The 24391-nt window shown below is 42.0% G+C and overlaps 4 protein-coding genes across 5 annotated transcripts; 2 read left to right on the forward strand and 2 right to left on the reverse strand.

Moving 5' to 3' along the window:
- On the forward strand, positions 1–5679 carry ramp2 (receptor (G protein-coupled) activity modifying protein 2). The gene is made up of 6 exons (XM_044051930.1): positions 1–161; positions 805–867; positions 1249–1278; positions 3053–3085; positions 3692–3869; positions 3977–5679. Exons 1-6 carry the CDS (start codon positions 125–127, stop codon positions 4224–4226), a joined length of 591 nt encoding a protein of 196 aa, XP_043907865.1. The 5' UTR covers positions 1–124; the 3' UTR covers positions 4227–5679.
- Positions 5680–8657: 2978 nt separating this feature from the next.
- On the forward strand, positions 8658–9317 carry LOC122785259 (cilia- and flagella-associated protein 20-like). Its single transcript, XM_044050987.1, has one exon. It carries the CDS (start codon positions 8658–8660, stop codon positions 9315–9317), a length of 660 nt encoding a protein of 219 aa, XP_043906922.1.
- Positions 9318–16162: 6845 nt separating this feature from the next.
- apnl (actinoporin-like protein) lies at positions 16163–18025 on the reverse strand. Its single transcript, XM_044050187.1, has 3 exons — positions 17901–18025; positions 17259–17382; positions 16163–16963 (listed from the first exon to the last, which is right to left on the reverse strand). The coding sequence occupies exons 2-3, from the start codon at positions 17360–17362 to the stop codon at positions 16531–16533; spliced, it is 537 nt and encodes a 178-aa protein (XP_043906122.1). The 5' UTR covers positions 17363–17382; positions 17901–18025; the 3' UTR covers positions 16163–16530.
- A 907-nt stretch (positions 18026–18932) lies between these two features.
- LOC122784819 (bryoporin) lies at positions 18933–21337 on the reverse strand. 2 transcript variants are annotated; one of them, XM_044050178.1, is made up of 4 exons: positions 21309–21337; positions 20789–20949; positions 20338–20446; positions 18933–19604 (listed from the first exon to the last, which is right to left on the reverse strand). In XM_044050178.1, exons 1-4 carry the CDS (start codon positions 21320–21322, stop codon positions 19178–19180), a joined length of 711 nt encoding a protein of 236 aa, XP_043906113.1. In that variant the 5' UTR covers positions 21323–21337; the 3' UTR covers positions 18933–19177. The 2 variants fall into 2 exon arrangements, with proteins under 2 accessions (XP_043906113.1, XP_043906112.1); XM_044050177.1 differs by lacking the exon at positions 21309–21337 and adding an exon at positions 21137–21243.
- Between the last annotated feature and the right edge of the window lie 3054 nt (positions 21338–24391).

Here is a 24391-nt window from a genome sequence, read left to right on the forward strand (position 1 = left end):
AGGAAACCAGGGCTTCCTGTTGCTTTAGAGTGGCTTCCGGCAGAAAGGTTGAGAAATGTAATCCCTGTCCACCAGGGAAGACACAGCAGACACGAGCATTGCCATAGTCAACACTCTCTCAGTAATGTCTACTTGGTGTTTTGTGGCTTTTCTCATCTGGGGTAAGTTACACAGTCCAGTTGTTTTCTCTGTGATATAGGCTAACTTCTATACGTGTCCTCTACCTCACCTCTAAAGGGAAATGTTAAGGGGTTTTAATTGGTTTTTCATGACTGAATGTTTAACTGTCACACAGTTTGATGCAGCTGTCACAGTGTTGTGTTCATGTGTTGAGAAAGTTATCATCACAGTAATTCAATTTGTTTTTGTGACTCATTCTTTTGTTCTGTATTCTTTATTTTTTATTGATTGCTCTCTTTTCTTTTTTACTTCTTTTTTTTATGATTCAGTCCTCTTGGGGTCCATACTCATAATGTTATTATCGCTCATATTTACAAAACCACACTTGTATTTATTATTAAATATGATGTTTTATTCCAGTAGGAAAGAGATTGACTGCAATTGTTAGTATGTTTAAGTTGAGATGTCCATAAATCAGCCGCACACAAAGGGAGGATGTGAAACAGTGACCTGCTTCTCTCACACATTGGATCTTTATTTCCGTTCCCTCCTTTACTGTCACAAGTTTGGAAAATTGTACAGAGCGGATTTTTACGGAAAACATTACAACAGCATTTCTTAGTAAACCGCTCTGCTTTCTAATATTCATTTCTCCCATTGTGTTTTTTATTTTTCCCTCGGCAGGTTGCACGGCAGTGGACGGTCTGGTAAATGAACACTCAGCTGTGCAACTCGCCACAACAAAAGGTACGTGAAAGGAAAACAAAGTATTAGTTTACACCACAGTGCAGTAACAACATGGACGTAGTGTTATGATAATATCATTTATTTATGATGCAATTTTCAGCTTGCTAATAACAATAGTTTGCTAATTAGGACTAACTATTATCCAATATCCAAGTAATAGCTTGGTAATAAGAATTACTGATAATAATGTTGAAATGTTGAAATTCATGCTTTCTTATGTCCCACACACATTTTTCACTGGTATTGCCTTATTATAATAATATAATAATAATAATAATAATACTTCCTTTTTGCCACTACTACCATATTTGTTTTTACTTTATATCATGTACTATTCACCCTTAACACGACATTGATTAACCCAACATCTTCTCTCTGCAGGGTATTACCCAACAGAGATGATGACTGCGAGTAAGTTTCCGACCTTTTTTGATGACTTATCACGTAATTCTTTCTGTACATACTCTATTCAATATGGTGGTTATATATTCTGGTCCACTGGGAGACTGTTTTGGGTCAGTTCCTTTTGTTTGATTGGCCTGGAGCTGACACACACACACACATGCACACGCACACACACGCACGCACGCACACACACATAGAAAGCAGAGCTCAGATAAGCCGTTCAGTGCCAAGATCTCCTCGTGTGTATTTTCCTGAGAATCCAAGACAAACTCGCGGGGAGGTCTCTACCAGTGTGGGGTCAACAGCAGTAGATAAAAGGTCCATAATGTTTTGGGGTGAAAGGTTAACTCAAACCTCATTATGAGCAGCCCCCCACCTGGCTCGACTTCCTGAATATTGTTCGTCATTCACCCCACGCAACGTCTGTGATCAACGCATGAACTCAGCGTTGTGAAACAACTGGATCTTTGGAGCAGCGCCCCTTTCACTGTTCCTCATCCTGTGCCTTTTTTTTTCTCTCTTTCCCCCTGACTGTCCCCCTCCTTCCCCTGCCAACCCCCCCAACCCCGAGCTCCTCCTCTGCTGAAAAGACACATTTCCTGATGTCATTACTAAATCAAAATGCTGCTCGGCAAACAGATGTTGTGAGAGGCCCAACATGTGGATCCAGTGAAATAAATGAACAAGCTGGTCATGAGAAAACATGAGCCATGAATTTCTTTCCCTTTTTTTTCCCCTTCTTTTTCATTCAATCAGTGAAACCATCCCTCTCACACACTGCTCTTTAAAGTGGTCAGTGATGACAGTGAGAAACTACCTTGTAGATGAAGCACGCCCACAGGCTCCTCGTGACATTAAAGAACAAAACATTTTCCCACACATTTGGTGGAGACATCAGCGTTTAAACAGCTGCGACTTACAGCTTGTGCCAGCTTTAGTCAAATTAACCTAGATATGAAATCATGACTGTCTGCACAGCACACCCTGCACAGTCACGATTACATCCACCCCAGAATGCTAAAGCCCTAAATGTTTACTTATGTTTCCTATTTGGCAGAGGTAGCCCAAAAGGCAAATAAATCACATGCTGTGAGCTGGCCAGGCCTTCGACTGTGAGAAACTGAGACTAAAAAGCAGAACAAGAGTTAAAGAGTAAGGGTTTTCAGATGTGAGTCCAGCCCAGCTTGGGTGTGCTCCCTTTTATTTGGGAGAATAGAGAGGACAATCTCTCTTGCCTCCACCCCTTTAAAAAAAGGAAGAAAAGCCTAAAGAAATGTGTGTTGGAGAGAGGAAGAGCTGCTGCCAAGGCACTGGGCTGTCAGACAGATCTCTGAAGAACATCTGGTAACCGCGGGTAACACTGTTTGGACATCTGGTAACCGAAGGTTACACTGCGTCTCTTCCATCCTGTTGGGTTTCCTGTTATGCCTCGCCGTACACAGTCTGGGACGTTTAGGTTTATTATACATGCTCATCAGTCGGGGAAAGCGCACCTTTATTCATTTTTTTCTGACATGAATGGAGCACTTGGTTTCATTGGGGTATTCCTCTCCTTCCTCTGCGGTGAGTGTGTGGTCTTCCCTTCCACAGCTGCAAATGCCTGCCTCAGCAGACAGACATGTGAAGGATCTCACGAGCTACAACTGTAAAATGTTTTTTTCTTTGTATTGAAACTTGGCCAGGATGCTTAACTGAATTAGAGTGGATTTGCATTATGTCTTATTATATAGTGTATGTGTTTAATGTGTAAAAGAAATAATCAGATTTTCCTCCCTCTCAGATACCACGTATGGAGAATCTGCCTTACCATTTGGTAGGTGACATGACCTTATAACCTATGGTAATAGTTTTGTGATTGTGGTCTTAGTTGTACTGCTTTTTTCCACCTTGGTATTAACAATATTAATAGTGCTGTTATTTCCATAGCGACATACAGGTGATAGCATGTCAGAATCAAATCAAAACAACGCCATCTTGGCAGGAAGCCTCACTCTTCAAATCCATAGACGTGTATTGGCAACTCATTTACCGGGCAATAATGTCTCTTCACCGGCTGCGTTCATAAAAAAGTGAAGATGATGGATAAGCTTTTGTCCCCCGGGGATATCAAAGCAACTGAGAACAAGCAAATACCAGATCGCTAAAGATCCAGAGAGATGGTAGATTTGGATCCCTGCCATAAAACGCAGTTGAAGTGATCACAAACAAACGGACTGATGCATGCATGGACGCAGTGATCATATCAGGAACACAATCCAGTGTTTACCAGCGTGGATTTCTTGTTTGTTTTCAAGTTCTCTGGAGCAGCCGGAGGAATAGTTTATCAGAAAGTTGCAAATAAGAAATAAGAGCATTGTAATGTTGTTAGAGTACAGTATGTTTGAGTGTAATCAGCTTCATGTGTTTCTTTGTTATGCAGCTTGTGGGAACAACTCTGCCACGTGCATGGACATTTGTAGAATCTGTCATGATCTGTACCAAGGTCCAACAATGACTTGCCTCTCAATGCTGTTCAACCAGGCATGTCTCAACAATTTTGAGAGTGAAATGGTGTCACTGAATAGCACGGACTGGTGCATTTGGAGTAAGGTGAGAGGGTAAGTGATGTGACAGATGTTTTGCAGTTAAATAAAATAAAATAAAATAAAATAAAAATTTAGCAAAGATTGATGTTGTGGTGGTTCTCTCTGTCTCCGCACTGCAGCTTGTACAGTAACCTAAGCCACTGCACGGAGAAGAATTCAGACTGTCTCTTGATCCCGTGGCCCAACCAGCTGGTGAAGGAGACCTTTGTGGACATTCATTACAGGTTCTTCAAGGACTGTCCCTCAGAGGAGCTAAGCGACCCGCCGCCAGTCATCGTCTTTGCCCTGGTGATCACGCCCATCTGCCTGATCCCAGCCATGGTCGTCCTCGTGGTGCTCAAGACTAAGAACGGGGACGGCAGCTCTTGATATTCCTGAAATCTAAACTCAAAGTCACAAGGGAAAACAACCTTTTTTTTGGACCGATGCGCTCCCTTTTCCTCCCAACCTGCTGCTCTCATCACCAGGGAAGTTGTAGAGCAGCGACTTCAGCAAGTTCACTTGAGCAGACAAAAGCAACAGAAAAAAAACTAATCACTAATCAGACAAACAGACAGCTCTCATTTTGAGTTAATGTCATACTCTGTGGCTTCACAGTAATTGTTCAATGACAAACTCCCGGGTGTTATTGATGTACTGTACTGTGTCTCATTAACACTTTTTAAAAGAAGACTTTTTGACAATAGCTTTGTTTTCAACTGCCCGACTGGGAATCCGAACACTGATGGTGTTGGTTACATCCAAACTGGATGCACATGTTCGGAAAACAACTTCATTTAAAATGGAGAACTTAATATTCAGGTTTGAGTTGACAAGGGCTACAGAGCTTGCAAAAGGAAGAGTAAAATTGTGTGTTGCCACTCCTTCATTATGTTGGACACCATGTCATTTCGTTGTTAAAGGTCCAGTGTGTAAGCTTGTGACAAATGGAGGACTTTGCTGTTTCCCAAGCGCATTTGAGAACTACGGTGGCCTTCACATGTACCAGAAGGGATGCCGTTCTTCTCCGTTTGCGTTGTAAGCATCCGTGTCAAAATGTGAAAAACTGGTTTTTGTCTGTACAGGCTGCTGTAATGCAATTTTTTTAAATATTCTTTTTAAGCAATTATACACTTAAACAAACATACTTATGTGTCGTATAATGAATTTTTTTGTCAACAAGTCCTCCTAAATATTACACACCGGACCTTTAAAAGACCTTGTGAACTTTACTGTTTCGACAATGTGCTGTACAATCTATTCAGTTCAGTCTGAAGTGGATTCAGGTATGTGTTTGGCGGGTCAATAGTGGCCTTATGCGTGGATGTGGATGTGGATATTACAGTATGTGAGTCATAGCATATGGAAGGTTAGGGGGTTCAGAGGTCACAGATGGGACAAAATGAATGGGTATACGCCCAGACACAGAGGGGGGTGCTGAATCTTTTTTTTCTGCTATTGTCTATTTTCTAACAGCCCTTTCCTATGTTCAAACAACGACTCATTATCATATAATGATGAGCTAAATAATATAAAGTTCACCCAACATAATACTTGTTCATGTCAGACAAATGACATTATATACATCTGTGTATCAAAGTGAGGAACACTGTGCGATGACAGAAAAGATAAACACACGTTATCTTTTGACCATGATCTTGATACTGTGGATGTGTATTGTTATGACGATATAGCCATTGAAAAGCCATAGAAAATGTGTATTTATATACTGTGTTAGTTTCAGGACTCACTGTACTGGCTGAGAGAGTGTTCTCACACCATGTACGATATGTATTTTCTTATGTTTTATACAATTAAATAAATGACAGACACAATCTTTAAATGCCTTTTGCTTTGATTAATCTTGAATTTAGATTGGACAAACTTCTTCGTTTCAGCTCAACAGAGGTGGGGCAGGAACCATTCTCACAAAAATGCCCTTTCACCTTTGTCAGTGTTTGATTAAACGCTCCTTTTCCCCCGCCGAGTGAAGTGCACATGGCATTGCTCTGTGCTTCAGGTAGTGTTACACTGTATCCTCGGCCACAAACAACCCCGCCGTGCAGTTGCTATGCAAGTGCATAGCATAGTGGACTGCACAGTCTCCACAGACGTACAGTGATGGAAGCAGTGACAGCAGACGTGTATCACACCCTCATCTGGCACACACAGCTCTGTTGGGTGGGCCCGTGTTTGCGTGTATATCTTCTTCCCTGGATGTCTGGCCATTTCCTCCCCTTCCTGATCTCATCCAACTCGTTACTGCTCACAGCCTTGGGCCAGAAACATTCTCTGATGGCTATGTGAAATAAGTGATTGTGAAAACTATATCAATCACATTCTAGTCGGTTACACGGCATCACTTGTTACACAAAACCATATGTGTGCACATTGAGTGTAAGTCAAACATGCATGGTGCAGCAAAGGTTTCAGACAATACAGTATAGTACTTTAAGTCAAGGGACCCTGCCCTCTAGTGGCTGAGTGTAAAACAGTAGGAGTCAGCTTTATGAATCAACAGTAAAACCGCACCATTAACAAATTTCATTTCATTTCATCAAGGCTTGTGTGTGTGTATAATGACAACATTTGACACATATTTTAATCTCCTGTGGAACTTTAAATGTTTGCTACAACATGCTTAACATATTCATTCTTATACATACAGGTTCCAGTTTGAGATAGCCATCCATTTTATTTACTTTATCCTCTTTTATCCACTTGAGGGTTGAGGGGGGAGCTGGAATCAACCAGGGGTTTTGACAACTTCTAAAATTGCAAATGTGTATATTTGTGTAAATATTTGCAATTTAATTAAAGACATCTGTAATGACAAACATTTGTCCTTGGTATAGAACGTGTTTGGGAGAGAGAATACACTGCTTGGACCCAAACTCACGAGACAGGAGGCACGATGAAAGATTCAAGTCTTCATTGTCCTCTTGATCAGACAAACAAAATCAAAAACAAGACAAAACTTGGCAAAAGGCGACACAGACTTGGACTCTGACATGTTCTCTGCAAGAATAAACGACGCACTGGCAGAGAGACAGAGGGACTGGGGACACTATATAGGGAAGAGGGAATCAAGGGCAGGTGCGAGTGATTACTTAACGATCACCAGGTGAAGTGCATGAGGCAAATGGGGAGATGTGTCAAGACGACTGAAGAGACCACGCGACAGGAAGACATGAACGTTTACCAAAATAAAAGGGGAAGTGAAAATCAAACCCACACCAAAAGTGACATGAACTTAACGTGACTTTAAACCTAAACTAACACAACTGAACTAAGCAAGACAAAAACACTAAGAGATTTGACGCTTCGTGACAGAACGTCTTTGTGAATATCCCTAATGTTTGTTTTTGACCAGGCAGAATGAAGTTACAGAATAGCTAAGGAATGTTAAAGAGGACATAGTGCCAATTAACGCTGTGTTTTTGTGTGTATCTGTGTCATTAACTCGTTTATGAAGCCCTAAAAGTCCATAACAATCAGTTCAGACACTGCTGAGAGCGTATGGTTTGATTGTTTTCCTGAGCTCTACGAAGCGGAACGGCACTTCCATTGACTAGTTACGTCACTGGCGAATTTCACCACTCCTCTAAACAACAGCGCTTCCTAGTTTAGTCCGGGCACATCCGGTGACGTACTTTCAACCTGAGCTCCGTACAACCGATCCGCTCAGCAGCTACAACGAGAGCAGTTCTTCTTCTTCTTCTACGGTTGAAAGTAACAATATAAAGCAGGACACAGCACCAAACTTCAGGTAAAGGAAGGAGCAGTGCCAACAATACGTATATTACAATTTTTACAAACCGTAAAACTGTCTTTGTGTGCTTGTTTTTTCGTTTAGCATTAGCGATAGCCGGCTACAGGCTAAGCTACAGGCTAAGCTACACGCTATGCTCGTGTACATTTGCATGTGTGTTTATCATCTCTGTAACCGCAACATTATCCAAGCTTAAGGGATGCGTAAGGGATTACAGCATTACTCCTCATTACTCATTACTTTCCAGAGGGGGAGCTGCAGGTCTGAGAGCTGACGTGCCAATTACGTCACTTCCAGGTAACTGGCCAATCACAAGACAGTGGGAAAGCTCTTGTTGGCTGGCCAATCACAAGACAGTCCGTGTTCTGTGGATGTGGTTTTGGTCTGTAACAGCGCGGCTGACGAGCGCGTCAGTGATGAGACATTTACGTTGGCTCGTTTGTAGCGACTAGGATGTTTTTGACAATAAAAACAACTTCATGTTTGTAAGTACACCTCCATACCTCACATATAAGTGAGAGAGGACCATGCTATGGCCGCTTTAAAACTTCTTCTTCTTCTATGGGGTTTCATGGCATCCATGATGTTGCGTTAGTCAGAACCTCCTACTCTACTCAGACTGTCATTTCTTTATTCCTTCTTTAATGACAGTTCACATGCATTTAATGTTTTCTTATACAGCTAACATTAAGGGTTAGCTCGAAGTTCCCAATCACATTTTGAAGTCTGAAATTACAGTTGGGAATTCCTCAACACAGATCAAGGTTGCCCTTCATTCCCATACTTATTAAACATCTGTATTTAATGTTACATTAAATGAAAATTCCACAGGTGCGCATCACTACACAACATGAAAGAGAAGAGTTCTGGAGAGACTCTTTGATCTTCCGCCGACATCATCTCTTTGCCTCCACGGAGCAAGAAAGAAAGAACTGTGAAAGGCCGAATTACACCTCTTTGTGTACAGCCTGCCATAAATTACTAAGACTGAGATAAGAATAAAAATGACTAAGAGTGGAACAGATTGTCTCGCTTTAAACAATCCCAGGATGTTTGAGGACTCCTTCCAAAGCGGATCTCTGTCGATCCTGTACAGCGTCGGGAACAAACCCCTGCAGGGCTGGGACACGAAAGTGAAAATTGGTCACATTAAGAGAATCACAGACGAAGACATTGACTCGTCAGTGTTGGAGCTTGCAGGTACCAACATCAACACCACCTTCATCACATGTCCGGCGGATCCCCACATGACACTGGGCATCAGACTTCCATTCATGGTGATGATCATCAAAAACCTCAAGAAGCATTTCTCTTTTGAGGTCCTGGCGGCGGACGACAAGAACGTTTGCAGACGTTTTCGGGCGAGCACTTATGTGAGCACGACAAAACTGAACCCGTACAACTGCACCATGCCCCTGCGCCTGACCGACGGCTGGAACTACATTCAGTTCAACCTGGCGGACTTCATCGAGAAACTCTATGGCACGCAATACGTTGAGACGCAGCGCGTGCAGATCAACGGCAACTGTCGGATCAGGAGGGTTTATTTTTCGGACAAGTTTGACGCCGAGGAAGACTTTCCGGAAGACTTTGAGAATGACCTACCCATTCATAATCAGCAGGTCAAGCAGCAACTGGCACCATTGCCTCAGAAGGAAGAAGAATGTGGAGGAGCTATGGTTGTCACGCCACACGAGAAAGGTTCTTAGAAGTGTCTCGAATGTGCTGGCTGAGTGGTGCACAACTTTTGATGTGGTCTGTTGGAATGAATGAATTGAGAGCAGTTGGCATGTCCAACTGGGAGGAGACCTGGGACAGACCTGGTGGGACCAGGTGGAGAGATATCTCCTGGCTGGCCTGGGAGCACCTGGGGATCCTTCAGTCAGAGCTGAATGATGTGGCCAGGGAAAGGGAAATGTGGGGCTCTCTGATATAGCTGCTACCCCTGCGACCCAATCTCGGATAAGCGGTTGGCGATGGATGGATGGACGGATGGATGGATGGAACTATACTGTTACAAAATACTAAAGAATACAGACAGTAGACAGAAGACAGTTGTCCATATTGTTAAACTACTATATTGGTGGCTTTGGAGTGGGTTGAGTAAGCCAAGTCAAGAGGAGTTCATTTGAAACGATTCAGCATCTGTTCTCTCTGCGGAGGCCGGAACATTTAGTAATAGGACAAATCTGCTCTTTGAACAAGAAAGAAAGAAAAACATTCACAAGTAATTAGAAAAACTGTCCAAATCAGAGGGAGGAAAAGAAGAGTGTGGAATGGAAATTATGGATGAGAGGCAGTGACTTTGAGGGGATGAGGAGACAAGAGGAAGACATTTCTACATGTAGCCCAAACGACGCATAAAGAAAAATGAAAAGAAAGATTTTAAAGGACTGGCTAGAGTAGAGTAGAGTTTTCTAACTCCAGACGATTATAGCAATACAACATTGTGGATGCAAGCTCCCAGAATCCCAGAAGAAGAAGAACACAAAGAAAAAAGTGTCTTGGCATAATTCCGACCAAAGAGGAAGGACATTTTTCGTGAATATTAGTAGTTCCTGCTTTGATCTTCAATCTCAGCAGTGACTAATGATTATGGATTGCGTTGGATGCCGTTAAACAGCACTTTCAACAGACCAACACTTGTTAATTTAATTGTTGATTTTCTGTATGATAACACATCTGCTCTAATGATTTAAATATATATTTACTGTACGTGAATCTGTGATTTTAAATTATGAAATCAATATAAGCATGAACATTTATATATTTTTTACAGACATTTATCGCTATTTGTTTTGCAGTGTAACTTTTCAAGTCACGCTTCCGTAGATTTAAAACATAATTAACTGTATGTGACAACGATTCATTGTTCAGCCCTATACTTCCAACATGTAGGACATACCTTTTCAAATGGCATAGATACTGTAAATCAAAAAAAAAAATATATTTAATAAATTATATCATAAAGAACTTTTGAACATTCTGCTTCTTGGTGCACGTTAACATGTCATCAGTTGTAGGACTTGAAACTGCTTTCTTTTTTATGTCCAAGTTGACTTCTGCACACACTGGTGCTCTTAGTCTGAGTCATCTACCAAGTTTGATCCATTTCCACAGATATGCAATTAATAGTCGGACAGATATCTCGTACATTAACAAGGCAGTCAGAGAAGGCAGACTTCACTCCAGTCATGCAACAAGCCTCTGTCGGCCTCTGTTGGTCATATTGGCAAGTGCGGAAACACAGACAGACAGAGTCACTATAAAACAATACTTCACTCCCACTAACAAAGTCAAAGTCAACACATCACACACTGACAAAACATTCTGATCTTCTGTCTTCATTCAATTCTCAAAGTGGCTCGTTTAGTGATGTATCTTTTTTATTTTTATGGATATCTTTTGCATTTCTCATCCAAACATTGGCAAAGTCAGAAACCGACTCACACTGGTGCCTTTGGCAAGTTCTTTCTTTAATTCTTTATTTCTTTATTTCTCTGGACAGTTTGCAGCTTTTACAATGTGTTAATTATGTTTGGAACCGTTTTGGAACTAGATTTTGAACACTAAAGATATTTTATGGATTGAAAAGACTAAAAGTTTGCATAACAAGTTCAAGAACATCTTAAAAACAAGCCTCAGTTTTGTGTGTACGATAACAAGGTCAAGTTCAAGCCACTGATGTATATAGTGACTCACATCAAGCTGTCTCTGCAAATTCATCCATATAGCATGAAGTACACAGACGTCTTCATGATGTCTGACGCTGTGGGGTGTTGGGTTTTGATAACCACATGTTGTGGCCTTTAGGTCTTCTCAGTGTGGGAGCTGATTGATGTTTGGTCTCAGAGCTGATGGATGGCAGGCGAGGGCAATTGTACCGCAACAGTTCCTTTGGCAGCAGCTGCTGTTGGAGACTCTGGGAATTCAGGTGGCTCACGGTTTCATCGTCACCGCTTCATATGAAGGAGCATTGGGCAGCATTGGTGACTCCACATCAAACTCCACAGCTGCCCAGACAAAGTCTGCTTTCTGGAACAGCCAACTTATTATGGACTTGATTTATGGATGTTTTCATTCATAAAAAAAAAGAAAAAAGGGTTTGGTCACGTCTTACTCACCAACTAACTACTGGAGCGAGTGCACAGTGGAGTTTTGCCAAATTTGATGAGAATGAAGTGATTGCGCCCTCTGAAGCAAGTCATTCAGTGTGACATGAGTGATTACGTTGTTGTGTGAGATCCCAGCAGCTGGCCCCAGCTGCGTCACATCTGACCCTTGAGCTGCATGACTTCACATTTTAAGTGAGTTTGATGTGAAAATTGCTTCTCAATCATTGGGGTGAATTAATAAAAATAACAGGGCATGAGACACTCCTCATAATTATTAACTGAACAATGTTACAGTGGCAAATATTGTACTTAATGGCATCTATTTCAAAACCCATACACTCATGGAGATGTTTAAAATGCCTCCTCAGCAAGTTTCCTCAAAGTTGTCGTCTCTAATGGAACTTCAATTTAACTTTTGGCCAATTATACACACTTTTAATTTACAATTAATTCTATGGGCCACATAAAAATGAATGAATAGGTGAAATGAGGGAGAATCTGCCAGCAATAATGGACAAGGAGCAGTGCCTGCACCAACCTATGCATGATTATGACCCTGCAGCAGGAAAAACTTGAAAGGGAAAATAAGAATCTACCTCAGAAATGAAACAAATCAGCGGTAGATGGGATCATCAGATTGCAGAAATGGAACAAATGGAAGCGGAGGAAGCAACAGAATGAACAGTGAACGGTGCAGTACAGTGCTAAGCACTTGGACACTCACTGTGAGAGTGCGAATGATGACGGATGCATGGATTATCTGCACATTATATAGACATAATAAACATTAGATATACTGTAGAGGTTCACATCACATCACCACCAAGGCTAATCTTGACACAAAGCATTCTGACAATACAATGATGAGGCTGTGTGGAGACCAATAAGCCAATCCTCGTGACTCTTTTCTCAAACCTGAAACAGCAAAATGCTCTGCCACTTGGGGGCAGCGGTAACAAGATAACACCAACACTGACATGTTCTCACCTTCCGCTAATATGGTGAACCTGTTAATAAAGACCTGGAAGACGCAGAGTTGTGTTTTGTCACCGTGGTAAAGAAAAGGTGCTATATTCTCTTTAATATCTTTTGTTGCCTGCCACTTATTCCTCCAGGGGAAATACATGTATTTGCTAAATAGTAATTGCTCTACGGTGTTTGCTGTAGCCACTGGATTTTTCCTAAGGTGTTTGGTGCTGTTTCATATCTCTCTCCTTTCTTACTTTCTTTCTTTTTTTATTGCTAAAACAAAAAACTGAAACAAGTTAGGTTGATGTGAAAGATGGAGGCCATAAAACCCAAAAACAATGAGCTGAGAGTTGCTGGAGCAGCAGATTCAGGTGATAATTCTTCATGGGTTCATTTGTGATCCATTTTGCCTGTGATTCGTGTAAATGTATTCAAAGTATTTTAATCATATTAGAGCACTGTACATTTCAGGTTTACTCACTGACGGTATATACACACACATATATATATAAACATATATATGTATATACACAACTGTATCACTCCACATGCTATAACACGATGAGACAATTCCTAAAGCCTGCCAGGAGTAAAACGACCTTCGGACCTCACATCTCATCCGAAACATGATCTACAGAAAATGAGAACAGCTCAGCAAACAGTCAGAAACTGCGGCTCCAGTTTAGCTTGAAAATGTTTGATTGAATTGTTTTTACCCTCAAGGACTCACCGCTGTGGGAGTCTGACTGAGACTGAGACTGAGTGAGGCCTGAAACTGAGCGTAGATGACGGTGCTGCAGGCGCCTACTGTCAGCCGGACACACATCATGTCCATCAGTGAACTTTCCAGGCCCAGCTGGACGTCGAGTCATGTTAGGTGGCAGGAATAACACAGGAGGAGACAGGACCAGCCTCATTAATACCAATGTTTTTTTAGTATTTTTCCCCCTGAAAACGTAAATCTATGCAGTGCATCATCAACTTTTCAATTTATATTTGTATTTCTGCACCTGTGAATATCAAATTTTTTTTAAGGCTCATGTTGTTTTCAGAGCAGTTAAACAGTTTTATGTGAGCGGTATTAGAAGTGGCCTGTAGATGGCAGTCTTTGAGAGCATATTCCCACTCAAAAAAACAGTCCACCTCAAAAACATTCGACTTATCTGAGAAAGACAAAAAAAACCCTATTATTTTCCTATTTGTACCTCTGGTCGGACGCATGCAGTGTTTTTGAGTTGTTCAAAATGCTCGCAGTTTAAATTCAAACCTCAGGTCAATGACATTTATTTTAGGCCTCTGTTTGGTAACTCCCAGTTTGAGTCAACACACAAAACAGTTTCTCCCTCTTCACCGGGATTAATTCCAAAGCAAACACATTGATAGACGTTCAAACAGCCTCGGACAATGCACTTTTAAATAACATCACATGATTCCACTCTCTTTAAGTAAAACACTTGTGTCACAAGTGGCCGAGTGTAAACACAACATTTTCACCACTCCGGAGACGCTGCCACTGTTGCTTTGATAACAGGTGGAGAGAAGGAGGATGCATGTTCTTTTGTTGAATGTATTATTATCATTATTATTATTATTATTTGAAGCATGAAAAGTGGAGTTGCAGGTCCAACAAACATCCTTTTTGGTGTTTCAATGCACAAAATTGCAATTGCAAGAAGCTATAAAACGTGAAGAGCTGCTGAGCAACAATGTTGTTTTTAGGTTTAGTTATAAGTCCGAACAATAATTCTCTCCCACTCACTTTCACTCATCTCTGTGCAGTGAGCTTAACTGGAGCATGAGTGTTGTTTTAGCCTGATCACCTGGTTTAATGAGACAGTCAAACTCTATAAAGGCACACCTGCACGTTTCCACGTCGCCTCAGGATTTTTGACAGAAGCAGCTTTTAGCACAAGGAAACAGCCACAGTAGATTCCCTCTGCTTAATGGTGAATAGCATCACTTTCCGTCCACAAATGCTGAGCTTCTTAATGTTTATCTACACAGGAAAATACTTTTTTTTTCTCTCATTCGTCGCCTGTTTGAGAAGTCTAATCCCACACTGTTGTTGAAATACAAATCATATCACGCACAAAGGCTTTTCCTCGATAGGAAAATATCCATATCTGCAAACGCACGTGCAGTTTTCCCTTAGACCCTGAGAGATGCTCATCACAAAAGCCTGCAAACACACACACGTACTGTACATACCTGTGCAGAGACAAACGCATGCAGTCAACGGTATAGTGCAGGGTATAAAAGAAGACTTATGTGCAGGTATAGTAAATAAAGAAAAGAGACTCATCCAACAAACAAGTTCCTGCTCAGTGTCTCCATCTGTTTATAGGGACATTGTGATGATTTCTCCAATACACTGCTCGACAGAGATGGAGCTTTAACAGGCCCCCGTTTATTCCTCTCCATTATTATTATTATTATTATTATTATATACAGGTTTTATGCAAATGCAGCGGTGACAGTGAGCAAAAAAACCTTTGATCCACGCGTCTTTGTGGCAGGAACAGTTAATGCTGCTAAAGCGTCGTGAATCTAATGGGAAAACAGGATCAGGACTGCAGCGCAAATAGGAATCCCCGAAACTTGGCTACTTCGCCCGTGATGTAAATTTAAGAGCGGGTATTCTGTCTACCTGCCTCAGAGCCCCATCTTTTACAAAGGTTAATGATTGTTTCCACTCAGGATTGGCTGTGTCATTACCACAAAATAAGTTCTTTGATGGTGATGTGACACGCCGAGATTGTCATTTCGGCCCAATTAAAGTATAATACAGTTTTTAGAGTGTACAGTAATAGGGTCCTCACCTAAATCCATTCCTGTCTCAGTCGCCGCTGCCTCGTCGTCTCTGCCAAGCTCATAAACCCCCTCACACACACACACACACACAAGTGCATCTGATCATTTTCTCCTTGACTTTACTGGTTCATAAAAATGAACCAGTGAGTGTGTTGTGAACAATAAGTGAGGGTTTTTTACTGTTCCCTCTGGTTCTGTCAGAATAGCAACGTGGGCAATTAAAACCCTCTTGTCTGGGTACAAACGCTGCTGTGCAGAGTCTGTTCAAAGAGATTTAAATGACACAGTGTCATATAAAATTTAAGTGTTTGTCGGGACATTATTTAGGCTTATTTAGTGACTGGAGCAGAAATGGTGTGACTGCAAATATATGTTGTTTTCCTACACGAGCAATTTGTATTGGACTTGGATTTTACGTGATAAAATAAAGTGTACTCTTACATTCTCATGATTCATCTATGTAAGGAGACTGGTGTAATAGTGTTTTCCGTGGTGAGGGATGTACTGACAGGGTGTGTCCCAGTCAGCGGCTCTCATGCAACCCGCTGTCCAAACCCCAATACCGCCCATTACATTACATTACACAAAATGATCATAATTGTGCATTCATTAAATCATTCATTTATTCTCCTAAACTCAGACACTCAGACACAAGTAGATTCAGTTCAAATATTTATTTCATTCCTCTTTCAGTGTAAATACACACGTACTCTTCAGCATGTTTTGTTAAGCCGCCCTCATCTTCCAGTGAGTCACGCTTTGATTCGCATTTCAAAGATGCCATTTTAAAAAATGGGACGCCACTGAGACAGATGGAGGCATCATACAAAGGGGTGTATTGCATCCTGGATTTATAAACAAATTAAACTCTGATCTTAAGCAGATTTACTGAAAGCTAATACCCAGGTGTACAGACACATGTCAGCAACAATGCATCTGTTAAATCACTGACTATAAAAACAGTCGGCACAGTAAGAGCCTATATGGTGGATTGAGGAATTCTGCGATATGACAGGGAAGCACGTGTCTAGTGGCGAAAAACCTTATCCCACACCTCCACCTTCATAATGGCATTACCGAGAGGAGACATGGTGGCCCTGATGTCTAGGTATTTGCCCTCGTAATTGATGCCTGACCCCTTGGCTTCCTCCCTGACAAACGGATCCTGGGTCTTGTTGTAGTACATTTCTTTGTACAACTTCTCGTCACAGGCGCGGCCCTTGTCGTAGATGCCCACCGCCAACCAGTTCTTGTACAGGTGGTAGTCCCACGGCACCGAGAACATGACTGCCACGGTCTCGATGTAGTCGTTGCGCGACCTCTCTAGGAGGTCGTAGGTCAGGACGCCGACGCTGCCGGTCGCCTTGCCGCCGGACTTGGAGAAAGTGCAAACCTCGGTCTTCAGGGGGCGCACGGTGGGCTGTGGCGGGTTGTACGTCTCCCCATTTTCAAGGAACGCCCTAGAGAGTGCAAAGATGTGTGAGGGTCATTCTGGTCACGGCATCTTCTGGAGTCTTTCAAGATGTTTCTATAGTCTTACTCAAGGGGCGTCTTCACTTCTGACTGATTTGCATAAAACAGGTATTCTGCCTGTTTTATTACTAACTATATGTAACCAGACTAGAGGCTAAACATCTTTTTGTTTCCACCAGCCAGAACTGAAGAAGCCTCTTGAAAGAGAGGTAACGCGAGACACATGCACTTCATCAAACTCTTGCTCTAGAATGTGGAAAGTCGGACACATTCACGTCTTACCTGGGGTTGATGAGGCAGTAGTTGTTGGTCATGTTTGTGATTTCAATGACCACGCTTCTCTTGCTGGCCACATCGGCTGCGATGGCTTCAGCTGACTCCGACATGTTTGCAGTGGCTGTGAGATCTGGAAAGAATGAGTGGTCGTCAGTTTACCAGAGTGAATTCCACAGCTCTGACTGTCCCGATACTCCCTAGCCCGCCTCGACGGACTGAGAATCAGTCTTTGCACAAAACAGAACACCCTGCTGACCTCTGACAGCCTGGACTGGCATGACATAGGCTGCTGACCTTCAGAAGCCCACAGAGACCGCGGGCATGACTGATACATTTTGGAGTCTAATGAGATTCTGTGATGTTGTCGAAGTATCAGATGGCTGCGGTCTCTCTTTTCCTCATTAGAGAGTGTACCTTCAGTTACAGCACTAAGCACCGTGCAATAATGAAGTCAAAGGGAAGACTATCGCCTGGAGAAAACAATCGCCTCTTTTTTTATTTAGATACAAGAAAGAAAAAAAAGGATCAAACAAAGGCCTGACTGTTAATGCCCCGACTCGGTTTGTTGCATGAGTCATGAGCTAAATTTACTCTGCGTTGTCATACACTAAAACTTCCTTTAAAATCAAAATGTTGTTTGGGTCTTACCTGCTGAGAACCTCAGTTAGTGCTCCCGAGTCCTAAAATGGGAAGATGTTACCTGAAAGGGAGGGGAGGGCAGTCTTTTCTTCTTCTTCTTCTTTTTTAAAACAAGGATATACGGCATCACTGACTGAGGAAAACCCTCCCCTCTGAAACCCAACGCCACTGAGTTACTGCACACACCCTTCTTCAGCACACACACACAAACAAGAGTGCAAACATTCCCATATTTTCCCCTCTTGGAAAAAAACAACCACACCCAAATGTGTGGTAAGTTTGAAACACTTCCATCTGTTTCCTCCTGGATCCAAACCTGTTTGGTCGGATGGGAAAATTATATCTCCGCCTGGAGGGAACGTGGGTACTTGTGTGTCTGACTGTATTTTACACCAAAGGTGATTTCATCGTTTCACATACTATACGTTGTATTGTGTAACAGGTAGAAACCCAGAACAAGTTAAGACACACGTCTCATTTGAAACGCTTGCATTCCACACAGTCACACAGCAGCAAAAATGTCTGGCAGCAGGAGGAGGGAGAACATTCTTGTTATTTCTTTAATTATTTTTTGACAATGAAAAACATCTATGCAGATATTCCCATCTAGATACAAGATACTAAATCAATGTACAGTGAAAACCAGGTTCAGAGTTACTTTGGTAGTCTCCGTGTACACCCAGTCGTGCAGTAACACTTTTTAATTTCATTTCACATGTTTTTAGTTGGTATTTTCATGCCTTGGCTTATGTTTCATGACTTTGTCTTGATGCTGTCTTTCATGCTGTGTGTCTGTGATGCTTTTATTTTGTAAAGCACTTTGGTCACCTGTGGCTTGCCTTGGATGGGCTATAGAAATGAAGTACATTACTTTACATTACATTACAGAGAGAGATTCAGCGAAGACAAACCTTAACTTAATTAAGTTCATTCGCTGTTTTCATATGCAAACTTTGTCATTTATTGGTATTTTCTTATTTTCAGTGTACTTTTCATCAGTGATAATGAGAGAACACACACACACACACAGTAACATAAGGATGTGGTTTGAATGTTTTATTACCTCAATCAAAGATAAGGGCGTGTATTATAATTGACTTAAATGCAAGGAATGAGCTGACTCTCACGTATTATTTATTATCTTTCAGAGGACAAAATAATACAGACTTTCCATTCATTATATATTTTTCCAGAGTACAACATGCAAGAGTCGTCAGATCGAACCAAGTTTATTTATTCTTTTAAAACACAAAAGCATGGATGTACACACACAAAAAAAAAGCCCACTAGTGACCCATTTTATCGTACAGCTCCAATTTGATAATGGCTTTGCCAATTGAGGACATTGTTGCCCTCACATCGAGCTCTCTGGTTTGATAAACCAGGCCAGAACCACTGGCCTCGGCGCGGGTGAAGCCACTCTGGTTCTTCCCGTCGTACATTTGGTCGTACAGAGCTTTGTCACAGGCGCGGGACTGCTCGACCACGCCCACGGCCAGACGGTTCTTGTACAGGTTGTGGTCGAAGGGCACGGAGAACATGACGGCCATGCGCTCGGTGCATGACCGGCTCTTGTGGTAGAGGTCATAGGTCATCAGGCCGACAGCTCCCGTGGCGGTGTTGTCGTCCTTGGTGAACGAGCACACTTCGGTCATGTTGGTGCGGATGGTGGGCTGGGGTGGGTGGTGAGAGAAGCCGCTGCTCATGTAGACCCTGTGCACAAGAGATTAGAAATCAGCTCACAACTTTCTGTCACACTTTACAGACTTTTGATGTGGAAAAATCCCCCACGGTTTTTGGAAGTTTTGCGGAGATTGTCAGCATACTTTTTGAGTGTCGGGCTTTCCGGGGTGAAACACCTTATGTTGATGGATGGAGTGTGACCGTGCAAGTACTGCCGCGGACTCCTAAGCAACAGTGAGTGTTACCTGCACGTGGAGTGCAATGAGGCGGCGTGTGTCACTGCATGATGGATAGGTGGATGTTCTCAGCAAAGTGATGTTACACATGAAAACCACCCATCCAAGATGCGGTCTGTCCTGCCACAGCTAGATAAATGTAGATGCACGCAACAAACTCCAACAGACACGGGGGAATGTGTGGGTTTTTTTGTTTGTTTTTGTTATTATTTATTTTATTGTCATTTTTTTTTTTAATTAATTCAATCATTTTTCCCCTTTTTAACATGTGACAGAAACTGACAGATGCTGAGAAATGGGTGGACGTTCCATTTTCACTCTCTTTCCTTAACATGCGTGCATAGAGAGTGGACCATCATAACATCACAAGATTTATTTTGGAGATATTTTCTTGCTCTAAAGTCACAAAACAATTCAGAAGACTTACCTTAAAATGAATTTAACAAAGTCTTCTACACACTAACTGTCTCGATGTGAGGAGAATCTAAACACAGGTGCCTTTATCAACGTTACATTTACGCACTTACTTGGGGTTGATGAGTATGTGGTTAGCGGTGACATTGCTTATTTCTATGGTGCAGTTTCTGTTGGTGGTGAGGGTGGCTGACACGGCTTCTGCTGTTTCTGGCATCTTGGCTGAAAGAGGAACAGGAGTTAAAACGTAGAGAAGTATGTCTGTCACCGTTCAGCCGGCACTAGAGAGATACAGGGTTTCCTTAACGGTTTTCAAGAAGAAACAGATAATTAAAGTCATGTATGAGGAGAAAAGCACGCATCTGTAACTGTTTGGGAGGGAAAAAAAGCATAATTTCTTCTCTATTCTCACTATAGGACACACACTGTGAACATCATGTAGCCTTAACACATGAGAACCTCTTCGTTTGAGCACATTGAGAAAACATTTACGACATGTTAACAGACTATCAAGTTACTGTTTACTTGTGCTAAAAGTAAAAAAACAACAACAATTGTATTCACCTTTTGGAGTTGAACACCCGAGGTTGTGCTTCACAGCAGTGTTTCGTGCGTGTGTCTCAGATCCTGCACACACAGAGAGGTGGAGGGAGGGAGTCTCTCTTTCTCTTGTGTGATCACACCTTTCCACTGCTGGTTCCAACTCACAGGAAGGGCGTGTCCTGCTGTGGGATGAACACAAACACAGACGCTTAAGCTGGAAAAAGTTTGTCTCAGAGCGGAGCACTGAGTCCGCCCCAGTATCCAATATCACAGTGCACTGTGGCACAAACATCAATACTGCTGTTAAGAAGAATGATCATTAAAGAGTGAAGAAGTATCATAATGTATTTGAAGTTGTAACAACTTTACTCTGTGACGCTTTTTCTTTGCTGAAGTCCAAACTGTTGCAAACATTTATCAGACTTTCCATCTCGGGCGTTATATAATTTACTGTTCTTCATTTATTGAGGCATTTCCTCTCTTTTGCTGCAAAGGGAACCTTCAGATCTCAGAGTTTGGAGTTCTTTTAAAAGATCCTTACATGGATCGGTTCATGTTCTGACTCGCTCAGGAATGAGAAAACAAAAAAACACAAAAAAACAAACAGACATTGCTCAACACAAAGTTGGTTCTTGTGGTAAGGTGACAGATTTGTCTGAAAGCCTCGCCACATCAGTCACAACATTTCAACACACAAGACTCTCACATCACTGCAATCCCAGTGGAGCGAGGAGAAGGAGAAGGAGGAGGAGGAGGAAGAAGGCGCTCCCTTCTTTCCGGGAGCTTACAAAAAAAATAAATGTATTGTGTAACACAATACAGTACAATGCCGTGTTATATTTATATCTATGATTCTAGAGTTTGCAGGTCTTCCAGATTGATTCATTATTTCCAACTACTCTCTATCATACATTATGTGCCTGGAGCTGGATTTAAATCCTCCAGCTTCTGTGCTTGAAGTCACCAGATGGCACCAAACATGCATTAGCAAAAAAAAAAGAGAAAAAAAGAAAAAGAAAAAGAAAATACATTTGCACTACACAGAATTTGTCAGTAAATGTTTTCTATCTGATGGTTCGCCCAGTAGCCATGGCAGGGAATCTGACGTTACACAGACATTAAATATGCTCAAGCGGGCATGGCTGTGTGTGCAAATGGAGGTGCAAAACAATATATCGCTATAGCTGTATACGGTCTTTTAATGTACACGGCCACATAATAGTGTACCATAAAAAAAAAGTAGGGCTTTTGAAAGAAATTAAATCTTCAATTGTGCACGACACACCCTGTAACATGACCTCTCCTCTGCTGCCACCCTCAGGACAAACTTTGTATATCTCCAATTTGAAGGCGGCATGGTGGATCAGTGGTTTGGGCAGTCGCCTCACATCAAAACTTTACGTGTAATGTTTGGATTTCCTGTACAGGCCAAGCAGGAGTGCAGCTCAGGTTGATATTGCCACTAATTGGCAACATACTCTCCCCAGCCGCTTTATTAGGTACACCTATGCAACAGATATCTAATCAGCCAATCACGTGGCAGCAGTTATATATATTTCGGCGTGTAGATGTGGTCAAGATGACCCGCTGAAGTTCAAACCGAGTATCAGAGTGCAGAAGAAAAATGATGTCAGTGACTTTGAATGGTTACTGATGCCAGACGAGCTTTTTCAAAATCTTCAATCTCCACCGAGGTTTTCACACTTTAACCCATCTACTGTATATGGTTTACAGAAAAGAAAATATCCAGAGAGCGAAAGCAAAAGCTGTCTGAGTGAAAATGGGCTGAATGTCAGAAGCGGAGAATAGCCAGACGGGTTTGAAATGGTTGAAAGGCTGCAGTAAAATTCTGACAACCCAGAAGACCATCTCTGAACACTCCTGAGACTTTATTAGGTGTCCTCTGTACCTAATTAAGTGGGCAGTACGTGTCAGCTTACTAAATAAATGATTTATGTGATGTAAACTTGTTTTTTGTCCACGTAAGACAGACACATTAAATCCCCAACAAAAAGCTGTGTAAAGAGATTTTGGCCTCTTCAGAGGAACACACACACACACACACACACACACACGCCTACGCACGCCTTTGTTTAAGCGGCTCTGTTAAATTTGATCAAACTGAACTCTTATCTTCGCTTTAGTTTCCGAGAACAGTCGGTAAGAGGCAATTAGGAAGGTGACAAAAGGCAAGAGTATCAGCCATCTCTATTGTAAGGCTAAGGATAATGATGACATAGATAAATGCAAGCTGAAGACGAGGCCAAATTTAATTATAGTTCCTGCCGTATCGGTATCTCAGCATCGCGTCACTCATGTTGCTTTTTCCGTCTGTCGGACACATCGGTGTGTCCCCCCCCTCTCTCTCCTCGCTTCTGTTATGAGGAAAGTGAGCGTCAGGTTAATGCTTTGCTGGAACTGACAGTGTAGGTCCATTTTGGTCCGAATCACAGAATAGATGAGAGCCAGCCATCACCAGCCGGGAACATGTGTGTTCAGACTCCATTAAACTGTTCAGTGAAACTTTTACTATATTATATATAAAATACTGATTGACTTTAGCACTTTTACGTCTTTGTTTGGGTGTTCATTCTTCGAAGAGTCTCGGTTTAATCAGCAATTTTGTTGCCATAAAAGTGAGTACAATGTGAATAGTGACAGCTGAGATTGACGTGGCTGTGATTGATCAGATTCAGGGGTTTATTGACCCTCGAAGGGTAAAGACGACGGGGGGTAATATCCTCACTTGTACTCACTCTTGTAAAGCACATCCATATCCCTCTACCCCCACATCACACTGGGCGTTTCACCTTGAAGGACTTCAGTGTACATTTGTCAACAGAGGAAATACTTTCCATAAATGTATGGCGACACCTTTTGGATGGATGTGAAGCTGCTGCTGGAGCTCCTCCTCATCCTCGTGTGACTGAGGCGGCGTCAGCTCTGACACGTGGGCACTGAAAACCCAAGCTGACGATTCCGGCTGTCTGTCTGTGTAAATTAGTTTTGTTTTTTTTGTTTTAAGTTACGCGTGAAATATCATCACATATGTCGTTAATGCTTTATCGTGATGGATAATATTCATTTTCAGCTCATATCGTCCATCATCATCATCTCAGTGGCCCCCAGGTCATTTGAGTTTGAGACCCCTGCTCTACATTGACCGTGAGAGTGGATGGTTGTTTGTCTCTATGTGTCCCTGTGATGGACCTGTCCAGGGTGACCCCCACCTTTCGCCCTATGTCAGCTTGGTTTGGCCCCCACGGCCCTCATGTGGAGGATAAAGAGACAGAAGATGGATGGACGGACACATCTGTTGATTATATTCTTGATTTATATTGATCGTTATTTCCTAACTTCAATATGACGCCCTCAAATGTTTTTTATTTAAAACTATTAGAAGAACCTCCACTTTAAACTGTAAAAATAGTTAGCATTCGGATGATAAATCGATGAATTAGTTAATCACCCGTGCAGTGGATGACTGGAAATGATGACTTCTCTTTCCCATGTTGCATTTTGTTCCCTCTTTTTTCTGATTATTAACAGCAGCGATTATTGATTGCCTGTGTTTTCCATTGTTTCCTCCTACTTTCCAATGACTATGACGGATTCATCCCGGCT

The sequence above is a fragment of the Solea senegalensis genome, linkage group LG19 (assembly GCF_019176455.1).
Source record: "Solea senegalensis isolate Sse05_10M linkage group LG19, IFAPA_SoseM_1, whole genome shotgun sequence".
In the NCBI taxonomy this organism is placed as follows: domain Eukaryota; kingdom Metazoa; phylum Chordata; class Actinopteri; order Pleuronectiformes; family Soleidae; genus Solea; species Solea senegalensis.

Excerpts from the sequence above, each read along its gene's own strand:
- apnl (XM_044050187.1), bottom strand. The coding sequence starts at position 17,362 with ATGTCGGAGTCAGCTGAAGCCATCGCAGCCGATGTGGCCAGCAAGAGA. Across the intron at positions 16,964-17,258 it reads TACTGCCTCATCAACCCCAG|GGCGTTCCTTGAAAATGGGG; the intron begins GTAAGACGTGAA and ends TGCACTCTCTAG.
- LOC122784819 (XM_044050177.1), bottom strand. The coding sequence starts at position 21,228 with ATGAAGAACAGTAAATTATATAACGCCCGAGATGGAAAGTCTGATAAA. Across the intron at positions 20,950-21,136 it reads CAAAGAAAAAGCGTCACAGA|CAGGACACGCCCTTCCTGTG; the intron begins GTAAAGTTGTTA and ends TTCATCCCACAG. Across the intron at positions 19,605-20,337 it reads CACATACTCATCAACCCCAA|GGTCTACATGAGCAGCGGCT; the intron begins GTAAGTGCGTAA and ends TCTTGTGCACAG.
- LOC122785259 (XM_044050987.1), top strand. The coding sequence starts at position 8,658 with ATGTTTGAGGACTCCTTCCAAAGCGGATCTCTGTCGATCCTGTACAGC.
- ramp2 (XM_044051930.1), top strand. The coding sequence starts at position 125 with ATGTCTACTTGGTGTTTTGTGGCTTTTCTCATCTGGG. Across the intron at positions 162-804 it reads TGTGGCTTTTCTCATCTGGG|GTTGCACGGCAGTGGACGGT; the intron begins GTAAGTTACACA and ends TTCCCTCGGCAG. Across the intron at positions 3,870-3,976 it reads ATTTGGAGTAAGGTGAGAGG|CTTGTACAGTAACCTAAGCC; the intron begins GTAAGTGATGTG and ends TCCGCACTGCAG.